General features: G+C 42.2%; 1 protein-coding gene and 1 long non-coding RNA gene across 3 annotated transcripts; one reads left to right on the top strand and one right to left on the bottom strand.

Moving 5' to 3' along the window:
- Nucleotides 1–7,523: 7,523 nt before the first annotated feature.
- Nucleotides 7,524–12,247, bottom strand: LOC311104158 (thyrotroph embryonic factor-like). Its single transcript, XM_084145851.1, has 4 exons — nucleotides 11,788–12,247; nucleotides 10,708–11,130; nucleotides 10,016–10,233; nucleotides 7,524–9,724 (listed from the first exon to the last, which is right to left on the bottom strand). The coding sequence occupies exons 1-4, from the start codon at nucleotides 11,825–11,827 to the stop codon at nucleotides 9,509–9,511; spliced, it is 897 nt and encodes a 298-aa protein (XP_084001977.1). The 5' UTR covers nucleotides 11,828–12,247; the 3' UTR covers nucleotides 7,524–9,508.
- A 1,707-nt stretch (nucleotides 12,248–13,954) lies between these two features.
- Nucleotides 13,955–16,474, top strand: LOC311104172. Of its 2 annotated transcripts, none has more exons than XR_014610140.1 (5): nucleotides 13,955–14,242; nucleotides 14,672–14,782; nucleotides 14,875–15,114; nucleotides 15,310–15,460; nucleotides 15,682–16,474. It is a non-coding gene; the product is annotated as an uncharacterized lncRNA (long non-coding RNA). The 2 variants fall into 2 exon arrangements; XR_014610141.1 differs by having other exon boundaries at nucleotides 14,871–15,114.
- Nucleotides 16,475–17,736: the final 1,262 nt, after the last annotated feature.

Genomic DNA, 17,736 nt, shown 5'->3' with positions numbered 1-17,736 from the left:
GCTTCACTGTAACTAAGGGGCCTAGCCCAAACCATGAAAAACAGCTTCAGACCATTATACCTCCTCTACCAAACTTTACAGTTGGCACTATGCATTGGGGCAGGTAGCGTTCTCCTGGCATCCGCCAAACCCAGATTCGTCCATCGGACTGCCAGATGGTGAAGCATGATTCATCACTACAGAGAACACGTTTCCACTACTCCAGAGTCCAATGGCGGGGCACTTTACATGACTACAGCCGATGCATGGTGATCTTAGGCTTGTGTGCGGCTGCTTGGCCATGGAAACCTACTTCATGAAGCTCCCGACGAACAGTTATTGTGCTGATGTTGCTTCCAGAGGCAGTTTGGAACTCTGTAGTGCAGGGGTGTCAAACTCATTTTAGCTCAGGGGCCACATGGAGGAAAATCTATTCCCAAGTGGGCCGGACCGGAAAAATCATGGTATATATAACTTAAAAACAACAACTTCAGATTGTTTTCTTTGTTTTAATACGATCAACATACAACATAAAGCTGGAGCCTGAGGACAGTGTGTCCAAAATAGTACAAGCACAACATCACTATTAATCATAAAACACGTCAAGTTTATTTGAAAATTCTAAAGAAAAAGAACACACAAACACACAATGCCTCAGTGATTAACAGAACTGTTTCACAGATCACAGAACTATATCAGGGTGTCATTTCTCAGGCAGAAATGTAGATAAAAATAATGAAATCCTGTTCCCCAAACAAGTGCAAGAACCACAGAGTCAAGAATAGGTTAAATATACAAATAAAATAAAAACAATTAAAAACAATAGCACATCAACATAAAAACATATAAACATAAAGCTGGAGCCTGAGGACAGTGTCCAAAAGCACAACATCACTATTAATCATAAAACACCTCAAGTTATTTGAAAGTTCTGAGGACAAAGAACACACAAACACACAATGCCTCAGTGATTCACAGAAGTATATCACAGATCACAGAACTATATCAGGGTGTCATTTCTCAGGCAGAAATGTAGATAAAAATAATGAAATCCTGTTCCCCAAACAAGTGCAAGAACCACAGAGTCAAGAATAGGTTAAATATACAAATAAAATAAAAACAATTAAAAACAATAGCACATCAACATAAAAACATATAAACATAAAGCTGGAGCCTGAGGACAGTGTCCAAAAGCACAACATCACTATTAATCATAAAACACCTCAAGTTATTTGAAAGTTCTGAGGACAAAGAACACACAAACACACAATGCCTCAGTGATTCACAGAAGTATATCACAGATCACAGAACTATATCAGGGTGTCATTTCTCAGGCAGAAATGTAGATAAAAATAATGAAATCCTGTTCCCCAAACAAGTGCAAGAACCACAGAGTCAAGAATAGGTTAAATATACAAATAAAATAAAATCAATTAAAAACAATAGCACATCAACATAAAAACATATAAACATAAATCTGAAAGCGTTGCTCAAACTCCCGTAACAGTCCCGTTATTTTATCTTTGAACCGCTTCATGTCTGCCACATGTTGGGTCGCGCACACATTTTTCAGACAGGGGAAGTGAGCTGCATCACCACCGGCAAGTTGCGTCTCCCACAATGACAGCTTCAACTTGAAAGAACGTATGCTGTCATAATACTGCGTGACAACTTTGTTGCGCCCTTGCAGCTGTTTGTTCAAGTTATTCAGGTGCTCTGTAACATCCACCATAAATGCAAGGTCCTGCATCCATTCTGCGGAATGAAATTCTAACACTGGTTTGCCCTTTTCTTCCATGAACTGTTCAATTTCTTCTCGTAAATCAAAGAAACGCCTCAGCACAGCACCTCGGCTTAACCATCTTACCTCAGTGTGGTATGGCAGGCCATAGATGTGGTCTTTCTCTCTGAGAAGGCTGTCAAACTGATGGTGATTCAGGCTTCTGGATCGGATGAAATTAACGGTTTGGATGACCACCTTCATGACGTTATCCATCTTTAATGACTTGCAACACAAAGCCTCCTGGTGCAAAATACAGTGAAAAGTCAAAAAATCACGTCCTCCATTTGCAGATTGCACTTTCTCTCTGAACTTTGTCACAACGCCTGCTTTTTTCCATATCATTGAGGGCGCACCATCTGTAGCCAGGCTGACAGTGCGGGACCAGTCCACTCCGACCCTGTCCAGCGCGCCGACGAGTGCGGTAAAAATATCAGCTGCTGTCGTTGTATCTGTCATCGGCACCAACTCCACGAACTCCTCGGTGACGGTCAATGTGTCATCAACTCCGCGGATGAAAATGGCCAGTTGTGCAACATCTGTAATGTCCGTGCTTTCATCAATTGCAACCGAAAACGCAATAAATGACTTTACTTTTTGCTTCAACTGGCTGTCCAAATCCACTGAAAGATCGGAAATCCTGTCTGCAACTGTGTTTCTTGTCAGGCTGATATTTGCAAAAGCCTGCCGCTTTTCAGGGCACACAATCTCCGCTGCCTTCATCATGCATGTTTTTACAAATTCACCCTCACTAAATGGTTTTGAAGCCACTGCGATTTCATTAGCAATGAGGTAGCTAGCTTTCACTGCAGCGTCACTGATGTCTCGGCTGTGAGTAAACACAGACTGCTGTTTCTTCAGACCCGCCAACAGTTCATTCACCTTCTCTCACCTCCGCTGTCCTTGAAAGTTGTCATATTTGTCGGCATGAAGACTCACATAGTGGTGACGAAGGTTATATTCTTTCAGCACTGCAACATGCTCTGAACACACCAAACATACAGCTTTCCCATTCAATTCCGTGATTAAATAGGATGACCATTTTTCTTGGAACACTCTGCACTCTGCGTCCACTTTTCTCTTTTTTGACAGAGACATATTGGGGCAATGAGGGTGCCAAAGCACATAATGTTAAAAGTAGAAGCCGTAATAAATATCGCGGGCAAAACAAAGTAGCTCATTGGCTGCACGTGCTTGACCTACTTGCTCTGCCCCGGTATAAACAGTTTGCTTGCTTAACACAATTGCTATTGCGCCATCCAGTGGACGCAATTGGAACAGCAGTTTATTTTATAGAAAAATTGCAGCGCATTTTTATACTTTACAAAAAAATTATTATTATTTTTTTTTTTTTTATCATCTCGCGGGCCGGATTAAACCCGTTTGCGGGCCTGATCCGGCCCGCGGGCCGTACGTTTGACACCCCTGCTGTAGTGAGTGTTGCAACCAAGGACAGACGATTTTACGCGCTACAGCACTCTGCGGTCCCGTTCTGTGAGCTTGTGTGGCCTACCACTTCGCAGTTGAGCCGTTGTTGCTCCTAGATGTTTCCACTTCACAATAACAGCACTTACAGTTGACCAGGGCAGCTCTAGCAGAGAAGAAATTTGACGAACTGACTTGTTGGAAAGGTGGCATCCTATTACGGTGTCACGTTGAAAGTCACTGAGCTCTTCAGTAAGGCCATTCTACTGCCAATGTTTGTCTATGGAGATTGCATGGCTGCGTGATTGATTGTATACACCTGTCAGCAACGGGTGTGGCTGAAATAGCCGAATCCACTAATTTGAAGGGGTGTCCACATACTTTTGTATATACAGTGCATTCGGAAAGTATTCAGACTCCTTCCCTTTTTCCACATTTTGTTATGTTATAGACTTATTCTAAAATGGATAAAATTCTTTTTTCCCCTCATCAATCTACACACAATACCCCATAATGACCAAGTGAAAACAGGTTTTTAGAAATGTTTGCAAACGTATTAAAAATAAAATATCACATTTACATAAGTATTCAGACCCTTTGCTATGAGAATCAAAATTGAGCTCAGGTGCATCCTGTTTCCATTGATCATCGTTGAGATGTTTCTACAACTTGATTGGAGTCCACCTGTGGTAAATTCAATTGATTGAAAAGTGTGTGGTCATACGCACATCCTTAAAAACATAGGTGCTGGGCTAATAAAGAATAATAGTATAGAACAAGAAGGCCCGCACACTGTTAAAGCTCCCAATTCACTGCTTTATTGACAACGCTTCGATCCGAAACGGATCTTCGTCAGGTCAAACAAACAGAGTGCTCACATCCCAAAATATACACATTTCACCTCACATGACCATTGTGGACATGACGCATGGTGGGTGCAAAAACAATTTGTGTATCTCTAATAATTGAATAACAATGAGATGGGTACATGTATTAGTTCCAGAAAAAAATATATATTTACAAAATGACCAAGTAGGTGACCTGGAAGGTAAGACAGATCAAAGTGACATATTCATGTAAGAAATGGTCTGATATCAAACTCTTGGTTCAGACCTCTAGGAGACATGGTACACAAACGGTGAATCCAATACAATTATCTTCACAATAATAGATTATCAGTATCTATTCAATTGAATTGGACATGATTTGGAAAGGCACACACCTGTCTATATAAGGTCCCACAGTTGACGGTGCATGTCAGAGCAAAAACCAAGCCATGAGGTCGAAGGAATTGTCCATAAAGCTCCGAAACAGGATTGTGTCGAGGCACAGATCTCTGGAAGGGTACCAAAAAATGTCTGCAGCATTGAAGGTCCCCAAGAACACAGTGGCCTCCATCATTATTAAATGGAAGAAGTTTGCAACCACCAAGACTTTTCCTAAAGCTGGCCGCCCAGCCAAACTGAGCAATCGGGGGAGAAGGGAGGTGACCAAGAACACGATGGTCACTCTGACAGAGCTTCAGAGTTCCTTTGTGTAGATGGGAGAATCATCTCTGCAGCACACCACCAATCAGGCCTTTATGATAGTGGCCAGATGGAAGCCACTCCTCAATAAAAGGCACACGACAGCCCGCTTGGAGTTTGCCAAAAGGCACTAACGGACTCTTAGACCATGACAAACAAGATTCTCTGGTCTGATGAAACCAAGATTGAACTCTTTGGCCTGAATGCCAAGCTTCACATCTGGAGGAAACCTGGCACCATCCCTACGGCGAAGCATGGTGATGGCAGCATCATGCTGTGGGGATGTTTTTCAGCAGCAGGGACTGAGAGACTAGTCAGGATCGAGGGAAAGATTAATGGAGCAAAGTACAGAGAGATCCTTGATGAAAACCTGCTCCAGAGCGCTCAGGTTCACTTTCCAACAGGACAATGACCCTAAGTACACAGCCAAGACAATGCAGGAGTGGCTTCGGGACAAGTCTCTGAATGTCCTTGAGTTGCCCAGCCAGAGCCCGGACTTGAACATCTCTGGAGAGACCTGAAAATAGCTGTGCAGGGACGCTCCCCATCCAACCTGACAGAGCTTGAGAGGATCTGCAGAGAAGAATGGGAGAATACAGGTGTGCCAAGCTTGTAGCATCATACCCAAGAAGACGCGAGGCTGTAATCGCTGCCAAAGGTGCTTCAACAAAGTATTAAGTAAAGGGTCTGAATACTTATGTGAATGATATTTTATATTTTTTTATAAATTTGCAAAAATGTCTAAAAATCTGTTTTTGCTTTGTTATTATGGGGTATTATGTGTAGATTGAAGATGGGGAAAAACTATTCAATCCATTTTAGAACAAGGCTGTAATGTAACAACATTTGGAAAAGGTCAAGGGGTCTGAATACTTTCCGAATGCACTGTATAGAGTATGTAGACTAGTAGTAGTACACATGGATTCTTCAGTTGTCTGTGAATGGATATTTGATATTTGATCATTTGATATAATGCAACAGAGAATGTTGCACATCAAGAATTTCTACAAAGAAAATGAACATATTTTGGGACAACTTGAGGAGTTTCGTTTCTACATAAAGCTGGATCAAAGCCAGTTTGTAACTTGATATACTAAAATGACTCATACAGTGAGGGAAAAAAGTATTTGATCCCCTGCTGATTTTGTACGTTTGCCCACTGACAAGGAAATGATCAGTCTATAATTTTAATGGTAGGTTTATTTGAACAGTGAGAGACAGAATAACAACAACAAAATCCAGAAAAACGCATGTCAGAAATGTTATAAATTGATTTCCATTTTAATGAGGGAAATAGGTATTTGACCCCCTCTCAATCAATCAGAAAGATTTCTGGCTCCCAGGTGTCTTTTATACAGGTAACGAGCTGAGATTAGGAGCACACTCTTAAAGGGAGTGCTCCTAATCTCAGTTTGTTACCTGTATAAAAGGCACCTGTCCACAGAAGCAATCAATCAATCAATCAGATTCCAAACTCTCCACCATGGCCAAGACCAAAGAGCTCTCCAGGGACAAGATTGTAGACCTACACAAGGCTGGAATGGGCTACAAGACCATCGCCAAGCAGCTTGGTGAGAAGGTGACAACAGTTGGTGTGATTATTCGCAAATGGAAGAAACACAAAAGAACTGTCAATCTCCCTCGGCCTGGGGCTCCATGCAAGATCTCACCTCGTGGAGTTGCAATTATCATGAGAACGGTGAGGAATCAGCCCAGAACTACACGGGAGGATCTTGTCAATGATCTCAAGGAGGCTGGGACCATAGTCACCAAGAAAACAATTGGTAACACACTACGCCGTGAAGGACTGAAATCCTGCAGCGCCCGCAAGGTCCCCCTGCTCAAGAAAGCACATATACAGGCCCGTCTGAAGTTAGCCAATGAACATCTGAATGATTCAGATGAGACCAAAATCGAGCTCTTTGGCATCAACTCAACTCGCCGTGTTTGGAGGAGGAGGAATGCTGCCTATGACCCCAAGAACACCATCCCCACCGTCAAACATGGAGGTGGAAACATTATGCTTTGGGGGTGTTTTTCTGCTAAAGGGACAGGACAACATCACCGCATCAAAGGGACGATGGATGGGGCCATGTACCGTCAAATCTTGGGTGAGAACCTCCTTCCCTCAGCCAGGGCATTGAAAATGGGTCGTGGATGGGTATTCCAGCATGACAATGACCCAAAACACACGGCCAAGGCAACAAAGGAGTGGCTCAAGAAGAAGCACATTAAGGTCCTGGAGTGGCCTAGCCAGTCTCCAGACCTTATTCCCATAGAAAATCTGTGGAGGGAGCTGAAGGTTCGAGTTGCCAAACGTCAGCCTCAAAACATGAATGACTTGGAGAAGATCTGCAAAGAGGAGTGGGACAAAATCCCTCCTGAGATGTGTGCAAACCTGGTGGCCAACTACAAGAAACGTCTGACCTCTGTGATTGCCAACAAGGGTTCCACCAAGTACTAAGTCATGTTTTGCAGAGGGGTCAAATACTTATTTCCCTCATTAAAATGCAAATCAATTTATAAAATTTTTGACATGCGTTTTTCTGGATTTTTTTGTTGTTATTCTGTCTCTCACTGTTCAAATAAACCTACCATTAAAATGATAGACGGATCATGTCTTTGTCAGTGGGCAAATGTACGAAATCAGCAGGGGATCAAATACTTTTTTCCCTCACTGTACCTAAATGTTGGTCTATGATCTGACAAGATTCTGCACCAAGCTTAAAATCACTGTTTAAACAACTATTTGCCTAAGCAGACAAGATAAGAATGTCAGTGCAATGCAATGCCTTCCATAGAAGTAAAATCAGTAAATATTTGTTTTGATCCTTTAATTTACAGACGTAAGTACATCCACTTAGTGTAAAACATATGCAAACATTACACCATTAACACATTTTCGTGCAGCAGGATTACTGGGAAACTTATTTGGAAGCACACATGACTTTGGGCCATTTCAACATTTTGTCTATCATAGTTATTTTACAGAAACACACCAGAAACAAAGCATTGAGTAAAATGAATATTATTGCCACATGTATGTTTCTAATGTGTTATCATAATGAAGACCGGCACAGGAACACAAATTCATATCAGACACTTAAGAGATTGAGTCTCTTTACTCAACAGTCTGCTATGTAGTATTTGCAACAATTGAGGCACAGCCACTTTGACAAACAGAACTCTGGGTCGACTGAACCATTTTCTTTTGTCAAACTTAACCAAAACCACCTTTCTTGTGCTCACAATTCCTGTCAACATTGTCATAGGCACCCCAACATTCATAACTATTGGTATCCAATAAGATAGGAGCATTAAACAATGAAAATGTTGGATGAGGTAAATATGAAATTGTCTTTAGAAAAAACAAATATTCCTGTAAAATGTTGGTTGAAAACCTGTTTAAAAAAATCCAAAAGCACAGTTTGTCCATTGAGATCCCTGCTTAGTCATTGGTTCATTGTATTTTTTTCTCTAAAGAAATATAATCTGACATATTGCTGCACATCAATCAATAGATGCATTGTTAGAATACAGCATTGATCATAATGGCTATTCAACAAACATAAGGAATAGCAGTAAATGAAGATAAAAATACAGTTATTGACAGAATAACCATCTCACAATCCCAGGCAAACTACGAGGCACAAATAGATAGTGCCCTCTACTTGCAGTGTGCAGTGAAATAAACCAACTTACATAATAAATACCCCTCCACCAGTGAGGGCCCTTATAAATGCCTGACCTACGAGCAATAAACATACTGAGAAAAGACTGTCCTTGACCTACTACTTTTTAAAACTCCTCTTTCCCCAAAAAACAGTATTTTTGAGTAAAGATATTAGAAGCGGAGTTGTTTTTTGTATAAACAATTGCTTAAAATTAGTGGGTCATGTCACAGTAGGAAAAAAGTACCCGCCCACCCCTATATCTAATCTTCACACACAAGGTGTTGCTTTGGAAGGGTTGAGTGCAAAACAGGGGTAACACAATCTATGTGGTGCAGGGAGAAGACTATATACAAAGAGTTATCTACACACACACACACACCTCAGTGTGTGGTACAAGCAAAGACAGAAATAGAAGGAAGAGCTGTGACCGGACAACACCACTATCTCGCCCTTTCTCTGACCAATATCAATTATTTCCTCTGTGTACGATCACGGAGGTGCAACCCTCGATCTGTCTGTTCTGTTATTCATTGGTTTCTCCCCTACCCCATTATGAATAAATCAAGAGTTCACGTCTTTCTTCAGAGCCTCTGCCCGAGTACTTGAAACAGAGGAGCGAGACAGTCAGTTACTGCAAACAGGGGGAGAGCAGGGCAGGGGGACAACTTTCAATATTCACTACTTATCACTGACGATGTTCATGCTTTGGTCCACAAAACAACCTGTTAATGCGCTGTATAAATGTGTGTAACTTTTAATGCGCTTCTTTTCACAAGCCTGATTTTCTCCAGTAATAAGACCTTTCTCTGACTTCTCTGGCCAGTGATAAGACCTGACTAGCAGTAGACAATATACATGTTGTGTCCGTAATTGAGTCCCTGTATGTGTAGGAGCCAGTCGCTCTCCACAACCCTTCGTGTCCACCTCTCGCCATGTTGCTGCCTGGCTCACTGACAGTGTGTATCCATGCCTCCACTGTCGTGTTGGAGAGGATCTAGAACTTGACGCAGTGACCGGTGTTCACCATGAAAGCAGTGCATTTCAGATTCCCTTTGTGTTTGTGTCTGCGTTTTGTGGGGCGTTTTTCTTTTTCGGTTATTTTCTTGAAAGATAAAGTTTGTCCCTTACAATGGTCCGTATTTGGCTTCATATCGGGACATGATGTTCTTGCAGCGACCACAGTCCTTTCGCAACTCAGCCACTTGTTGCCGCAACACCGCATTTTCCCTCTCCAGAAATGAAGCGCGCACTGTGATCTGGTTCTCCTTCAGCCGCCGGGCGTCACGTGAACGTTTGGCTGCCACGTTGTTCTTCTTCCTCCTCGACCAGTATTTATCGTCCTGTGGGAGACAGAGTTCAACAACAGAACCAGACATCAACAGAGGATTTTAATACAGAATAATAGAATCAGTGTTGTGGAAACATCCCTAATCCCAGACAAGCCCCCTTATTTCATGACTTACTACTCGCTCATTCATTTTGCTGGTGTAACATAGTGATACTACAATCTTCATCAACCAATGATTATTTGGTGCCCAATTGCAGTGCCTACATTCTCATTATCCTACTACAGAACAACCAGTTCCATCGTTCATCACCTCCCTGAAACTAATATTCACCGGTCATCTTACCTTCTGCTCAGTGGGCACAAAGACCTTCTTGGCCTTCTTGATCATGGGCTGTGGTTTGAGGTCCTCGTCAGAGAACTTGTGTTTGCGTGGGTTGAACAGCTCACCCCCGGGCACGCTGGACAGCACCAGGTCTGTGGGGTCCGGCTGGAAGTTGATGTCCACCTCAATGTCCTCCGGGTCGATGGGAGTGGGCGTGAGTCGGTCTGCAGACTTACCCTCTAGAGGGAGACAAATTGAGATCAATGAGCAGTATATTTCCATGGAGAAACCTTACTTTTTTATTTATTTTGGTGGCTGGTAAGTATGTTTTTATATTCTTGAAGGCTATAGTTAATAGAAAATTCACAGCTGTTTGCTAGATTCTTTCCTTAAGACACGCTAAGGTCAGCCCTATATGAATACTGCTATTTGTCAATGCTGTAGCTCAGGTTTCACATGTAAGTGTGTCCATGTGTGTGCTGGAGGCAAAGTGTGTATGTATGGCCATGAACCAGTATGGAAAAGTCAAGTGCGCAACACCATGTGTCCAAGAGTCAGTGGTTTATGGGTACGTCTATTTGACATTTGAATACAATATGGAAGTATCTAGTGTCAGCATGTTGCAAGCGTCTATTACAGCGTCAGTATATGTGTATGCTGAGTTCAAAGGTAGAATTTGTCTGGGCCTTTAACAATGGGCCCCAACAATGAACCTTTTTTATTTTTAGACACTTCCACCTCTGCTGCTTCAAACCCAGACACAGCATCTTCCTCCTCCCCATCTTCTTCTTCCTTCTCTTGTTCAGCTGGCTCTAGGGTGAGTGTGACGGTCTCTGTGTCAGAGGTGACTGTGGCGGTGGCGAAAGGGGGTCTTGTCCCCTTGGTTTCCTCCTGGGCCAGGCTCTTCTGCAGCTCCTCCTCTAAGGTGACTGGAATGCCATTCTCCTGCAGGAACTCATCCAGGTCCATGTACTCCAAGTGGAAGGTCTCCCCATCATAGGGGATGGTCTTCTCCCAGATGGCAGGGGTAAGGGAGGCGGACACCCCTCCAATGCCTGTACCTCCGGTCCCACCACTGCCCCCTCCAACACCGGCCTCGCTGTTATCGGCGGAGCACAACTTCTTCTTCTCTATTTCTGTGGAGATAACAGTGAAGAGCATAATGAGTGAAGGGGGCACGACCATATGAACACAGACAGGATGGAAAGAAGTAGAAAAAAATAAGTGGTGAAATTACAGAATGAGGGAAATGAAAGGGGGGGGCATGAACCCATAAACAACGGGGAAGGGAAATCTGGACTTGTCAACACAGCCCCTAAACACAAAAACTAACATGAAAAAAATATGAATTGCCCTTCAAATGTAAGAAAATGATGTACTCATATTGTATGTGAAAAATGGTTTGACTGCAGAGCCCTAGAACAAGCAGGGAGGTGTGAGAACTTTATGTTCTTTTTTCCCCCTCAGTTCAGTGCCTCAGGGGAAACTGGCACAGCACTCAGAATGTACGAAGGGTTGACTTCCCCAGTACTGCTCTATACTTGACACATTTTAACCACTATTTAACTAGTCATATATAACAGCTGATTAAAAAACAAAACAACAACCAATGTGTCCAGTTAGTTGAGTGGTACACAAACGCTCATTAAAAGCACTACTACGTCTCCATACACCAGTCAACATGTCCGCGAAGTCAACGATCACATCAGAGCTATGCAGTTCACATAAAAAAATGTGTACATTTGAAAAGATCTCTCAATTCATCCAAAACGACACGAGTAAGCTAGTCTTACCATCGTCGCCTTCGAGAATATTAGGTGGGGGAATGTCCATAATCTTCTTCAAAACAATAGGAGACGATTTATGTGGACCCGACGTAGGCTGTTTGTAGGCACTGTTAGCAATATCCGTATATAAATGAAGGCAAAGCAGTGTTTCAGTCTGTTGCTTTGAAACCTGTTTCACAAATTAAAACGTTGTCAAAACAACACCACGGATCCCGTCGGTCGTAGCCTACTGCGAGCGCTTTTTTCTTATTCATGAGCTATACGCCTCTTCAGAAAATACTCGGCGCGGATTGCTCACATTTGTATATTTTAATATTAAGAGCTGACATAGAAAACTCGCTGGTGAACCAGTCAAAACAGAAGCAGTAGAAGTCACCGGGTGCTCATTGGTTGGAGGAACACTCCGTTTCAATTCTTCGTACAGAAATAACTGTACATTGCGTGCAGAATATGAACATAGTGTCTCCTGACTCCTATTGTAGGCTGCATTTAGCTAAACCAGATAGGCATATAGCTCTAGATCTATGGCCAGCTACAGCACATTCACTGACCCTGGAGGAGGACAAGGATGCTTCACGACATAGGTTACTGAAGTTGCCCCTTTAATGTCAACTATTAGGCTACATCAAATCGTAGGCCAGGGTTCAGCTATCAGTTGGAGAGGTGAGGAGTGATATATGCCAAAGGAATGATAGGGGATGATTAGGTGACCAGGTTGGAAATTTAGCCATGACACCAGGGAGAACGCCCCTACTCTTACAATAAGCGCCATGGGCTTTTGAATGACCACAGAGTCAGGACACCGTTTTAACGTCCCATCCGATAGACGGCACCCTAATCAGGACAATGTTCCCAAATGTAATCAAGGTTTGAAATTATTATGTCTTAGTTAAATATTATATCTGTTTAGGCTTCTTGCTGTCAATTTACAGTCTAAAAATATATATTTTTATTATGTTCCGGCACCCAGACCACCTGCTCAAGAAAACGTTTGCCCGTGGCTGAATCTAGTTGATGATCCCTGTCTTAGGCTTTATCTCTGTGTCCGACGTTGGATACTTACTTTACTTTTATATGAAGATGCATTGTATCCAATTTCTCCTCTGCAACACATGATGACAGGATACATTAAACATTGATACATTTGTATCCACACTCTTGGCCAAACAACACACGTGTGTTCTTTTCTCTCCTTCACGTGCAGAGACAAGCTGTTGAGGGGCGTGGTTATGGCACGTGCAAAAGCAAGACCGCGGCAGCCGCGGTAGCCTATGAAGCACGAGCTCGCACTATACTGAACAGCTGGTGTGTCCCTATCATTTATTTACACCTAGCGCAACCGTTCTACCATTGGATTGGAAATGTGTGAAGAACATATGAGTCATATCCCTTCACCTTACACCACATCAATAAAATGGTTATATTGATAATGGTTTCCGATATGCCAATAGGCGAATATTATCACACTACCGCGCGCACACGCGCATCCAATGGGGCTTCAACGTCAGTATGTTTTTTGTTTTTTTTGGAGGATGTTCAGACAGGAACATGATGTACTGAACACATTCCACCGCTGCTCTTTTTTGAAAAGTACAAACACCAGTCATTCCAAAAATAGTAACAACAATACATAGTAGCCCATGCTGGACATACCTAGAACCAATTAAGGGCTTCATTCATTGTGTGAATTCAATCTGATTAGTTTAGTCTTTTTTTTATTTATTTAACCTTTATTTAACCAGGTAAGCCAGTTGAGAACAGGTTCTCATTTACAACTGCGACCTGGCCAAGATAAAGCAAAGCAGTGCAATAAAAACAACACAGAGTTACATATGGGGTAAAAAAACATAAAGTCAAAAATACAACAGAAAATATATATACAGTGTGTGCAAATGTAGCAAGTTATGGAGGTAAGGCAATAAATAGGCTATAGTGCAAAATAATTACAATAGTATTAACACTGGAATGCTAGATGTGCAAGAGATCTATTTAGGTCAGTGTCATATTTTGTATGAAGACAGTTTGTACAGTGGATTTAGGTCTGACCTTCAGACAATATGAACCTTTATGGCAACACAACATATGATGCAATGCAATGTTATTCTAGCAGGTCTCTATATGCAACAGCTCAACTCTTCACTCACTGCACAAGATACACAACAGAGTGGTACAGCAGAGCTGCCAACTCTCACGCTTTCGCCGTGTGACACACGTTTTTGCCTGTTTTCACACGCACTCACGCCACACATCCAATTTCTCACGCAAAAATAATCGGCCGAGACTCGTTCGTTCCTTTTTTCAAACTCCCCGACGGTAGATAGCGCTGATGAGCGCCACTGAACCATATGCGCTGCACCCCGAAGTTAGCGACAGAAGAAGAGATACCATTGCCGCGAAAGACAACAGGAGAAGAAACGGTCACTACCTCAAGAAGTCTGATAAGAAGCTGAGCTGAGACTAGGTATGTAACAATGAAATGTCGTCCAATTGAGTACTCACTCTCTTAAACTTTAAATCTTGAAATAAATTATTTGTTTGTGCGTTTGAACATGATTTAGTGTGGTGAATGTAAACTCAGCTGATTTCGAACAGGTAAGATGTATTCCAAAGAATTTAACATAAATACAGGAAATGTGTGCAATAGAAGTAGACTTGTGCAGACATTCACTGACCCCATGACAGAAGTGTACCTGCTGTTCTTCCAAGCCACCGTACCAATTTTCACTTCTTTCAACTTGCTGCTTCAGAGAGAGCAGTCATCAATATTTTTGTTACATGATGAGGTGGGATTGGATTTTGCTGTTTTTTTCCATTCTGTGTTTCTTGCTGATATCTGCAGGGATCCTCTAAAACAGGCTTCACCTACTATTTTTGTAAATGTCTGTTATAGATGGTGAAATTCGTACGCAAGCTATGTTCCAAGTTTATGGTTCCAGCAGCTCTGCAGTGCCATAAGGAGCCTTGTGAAATTGCTTTAAAGAAAAGGCAAACCATTTACCAGGTTAGTATTTGACTATTATTATGATCAAACACTGTGATATGTGATATTTAGCCTTGTACCTTATACCGATATGCTGTATCTGTGACAGGAAGAAAGTTGAACATTGGGTTCACAACCAGGGCTAAACTTAACAGATTACTCAACGAGGGTGACATCACACCACAGTAGGTGGATTCATTCCATGAAGCTGTGTTGTGTTTCCTGACAAGTGCTGTGGACTATGCACCTAAGAAGCGGCCACTGGAAGAGCCACTGATCAAGCACGCACAATTTGTAGATGTACGGCAGAGGGCTGAAAATGACATCGAAGATGTCCTGTACTTTGTTGAAAGGTTTGGTTTTTTTCTCTAATTATTGTCTATCATCTTAGCTAAAATACCCTGTGTTTTATGATGAGGTGTGTTCACTCCTAAACTGCACATGATATATTCTTATGTGGCTTCTCCTCAAAGATGTGTATGAACTGCTGCTGGTTGATGACTATATACCTAAAACGTAACAACTTGTAACTCTACTTTCATAAATAGGTTTCCCCATCTCCTCCCATACCATGGGCCAGAGGAGCATGACCTTCTGGGTGAGGAGTTTCTAAATGATCAGACCATGCCAATGATATCCCTGCAGGACGAAACTGAAATGGAAAGCTTCTGGGCTGAAATGGCAACCCGGAAGCATAAGGTAAACATTTTTTCATTTTTTGTCTTTCCTTTTGGCAGGTGTGGCTTGGCTACATCTGTTGTTTAAAATTGTTGCATGCATATATGTGTCATGCATGTTGCAAATTATGCATGTTTTTATCTGAACTTTGTTAATGGATCAACCTACAGTATACTTACAGTATTAATCAATCAAAAATCAAGGTATGTTTTTCCATTGTGTTTTGGTGCATTTTCCATAAGTGACAGGAGCCAAAGAATTCGAGAGGCTTGCTGCCGTCGCCAAGCTTGTCCTGGTGTTGCCCCATGCAAACGCAGATGCTGAGAGGGTGTTTTCAGTTGTGGGACTGAACAAAACCAAGAGAAGAAACAGCCTAGCATTGGATGGCACCTTGTCCTCAATAATGACCATAAAGATGGCCAATCTGGAGCCCTGCTTCAAATGGGAGCCCCCCTCCGATATCATCAAGGCCTCCAAGAAGTTTTAGCGATGGCAATTTGAAAGCACAGCGATACCATGACGAGATCCTGAGGCCCATTGTCGTGCCATTCATCCGCTGCCATCACCTCATGTTTCAGCATGATAATGCACAGCCCCATGTCACAAGGAACTGTACACAATTCCTGGAAGCTGAAAATGTCCCAGTTCTTCCATGGCCTGTATGCTCACCAGACATGTTTGGGATGCTCTGGATCAACGTGTACGACAGTGTTCCAGTTTCCGACAATATCCAGCAACTTCGCACATCCATTGAAGAGGAGTGGGACAACATTCCACAGGCCACAATCAACAGCCTGATCAACTCTATGCAAAGGAGATGTGTCGCAATGCATGAGGCAAATGGTGGTCACAACAGATACTGACTGTTTTTCTGATCCATGCCCCTACTTTTTGTTAAAGGTATCTGTGACCAACAGATGCATTTCTGTATACTCAGTCATGTGAAATCCATAGATTAGGGCCTAATTTATTTATTTCAATTGACTGATTTCCTTATATGAACTGTAACTCAGTAAAATCGTTGAAATTGTTGCATGTTGCGTTTATATTTTGGTTCAGTATATGATGGCACAAGCAATGCAAACAAACATGGTCCTGATAATTTCCCTTTTAGATCAACACAATTGTATGAATGCAATATAAATCCTCTCCTACATACATTTCCTCTGAGAGGAAAATGACCACAGGGTCCAGCTTTGTGTGCGCAGCACAGTGTGGTTTGTTTGCTAACAAACTGGGTGATGTCAGATGCCTCTGGTTCCTGTCTGTATAACAGATGGATATCAATCTATTCGGACTGCATAAGAGTAGCCCTAGTGGAAGTCTACTGTCCACAGCAAGAGGGGCATAAATGTACAATTGTTGGTGTTAGGAAAATAAGAGACTGAAAGACCATGTATTCATCTGTATACATATCCCTCTTTTAGAGAAATGTAATAATTAACTAATCTCACATATCTTAACAGCCGCCAAACTGGTCTTGGTGTTGACTTGAAAGCAGAGATGCACAGTGTCTGGGACATTCAGTAACTGGAGTGGAGATGCTTTAACCGATGGGAGCAACAAGGCTGTGCAAATCAAATGTTATTTGTCACATACTTTGTAGATAACAGGTGTAGCCTGTGGAACGCTATCGACAACTTGTAGAGTCCATGCCCCGACAAACTGAGGCTGTTCTGAGGGCAAAAGGGGCGGGTGCAACTCAATATTAGGAAGGGGTCGTTGATGTTTTGTACACTCAGTGTATAGGGAGTAGAAAATAACATGGCTATACAGTGGGGGAAAAAAGTATTTAGTAGTAGTAGTAGTAGTATTTAGTAGTAGTAGTAGTCAGCCACCAATTGTGCAAGTTCTCCCACTTAAAAAGATGAGAGAGGCCTGTAATTTTCATCATAGGTACACGTCAACTATGACAGACAAATTGAGAAAAAGAAATCCAGAAAATCACATTGTAGGATTTTTTATGAATTTATTTGCAAGTTATGGTGGAAAATAAGTATTTGGTCACCTACAAACAAGCAAGATTTCTGGCTCTCACAGACCTGTAACTTCTTCTTTAAGAGGCTCCTCTGTCCTCCACTCGTTACCTGTATTAATGGCACCTGTTTGAACTTGTTATCAGTATAAAAGACACCTGTCCACAACTCCAAACTCCACTATGGCCAAGACCAAAGAGCTGTCAAAGGACACCAGAAACAAAATTGTAGACCTGCACCAGGCTGGGAAGACTGAATCTGCAATAGGTAAGCAGCTTGGTTTGAAGAAATCAACTGTGGGAGCAATTATTAGGAAATGGA

The sequence above is a fragment of the Coregonus lavaretus genome, assembly GCF_964263955.1.
Source record: "Coregonus lavaretus genome assembly, chromosome: 28".
Lineage (NCBI taxonomy): Eukaryota > Metazoa > Chordata > Actinopteri > Salmoniformes > Salmonidae > Coregonus > Coregonus lavaretus.
Note: the sequence above shows the minus strand (reverse complement) of the source record. Positions and strands in the feature narration are given on the sequence as shown.

Excerpts from the sequence above, each read along its gene's own strand:
- LOC311104158 (XM_084145851.1), bottom strand. The coding sequence starts at position 11,827 with ATGGACATTCCCCCACCTAATATTCTCGAAGGCGACGATG. Across the intron at positions 10,234-10,707 it reads AGTGTCTAAAAATAAAAAAG|AGGGTAAGTCTGCAGACCGA; the intron begins GTTCATTGTTGG and ends GTCTCCCTCTAG. Across the intron at positions 9,725-10,015 it reads TTGTGCCCACTGAGCAGAAG|GACGATAAATACTGGTCGAG; the intron begins GTAAGATGACCG and ends TGTCTCCCACAG.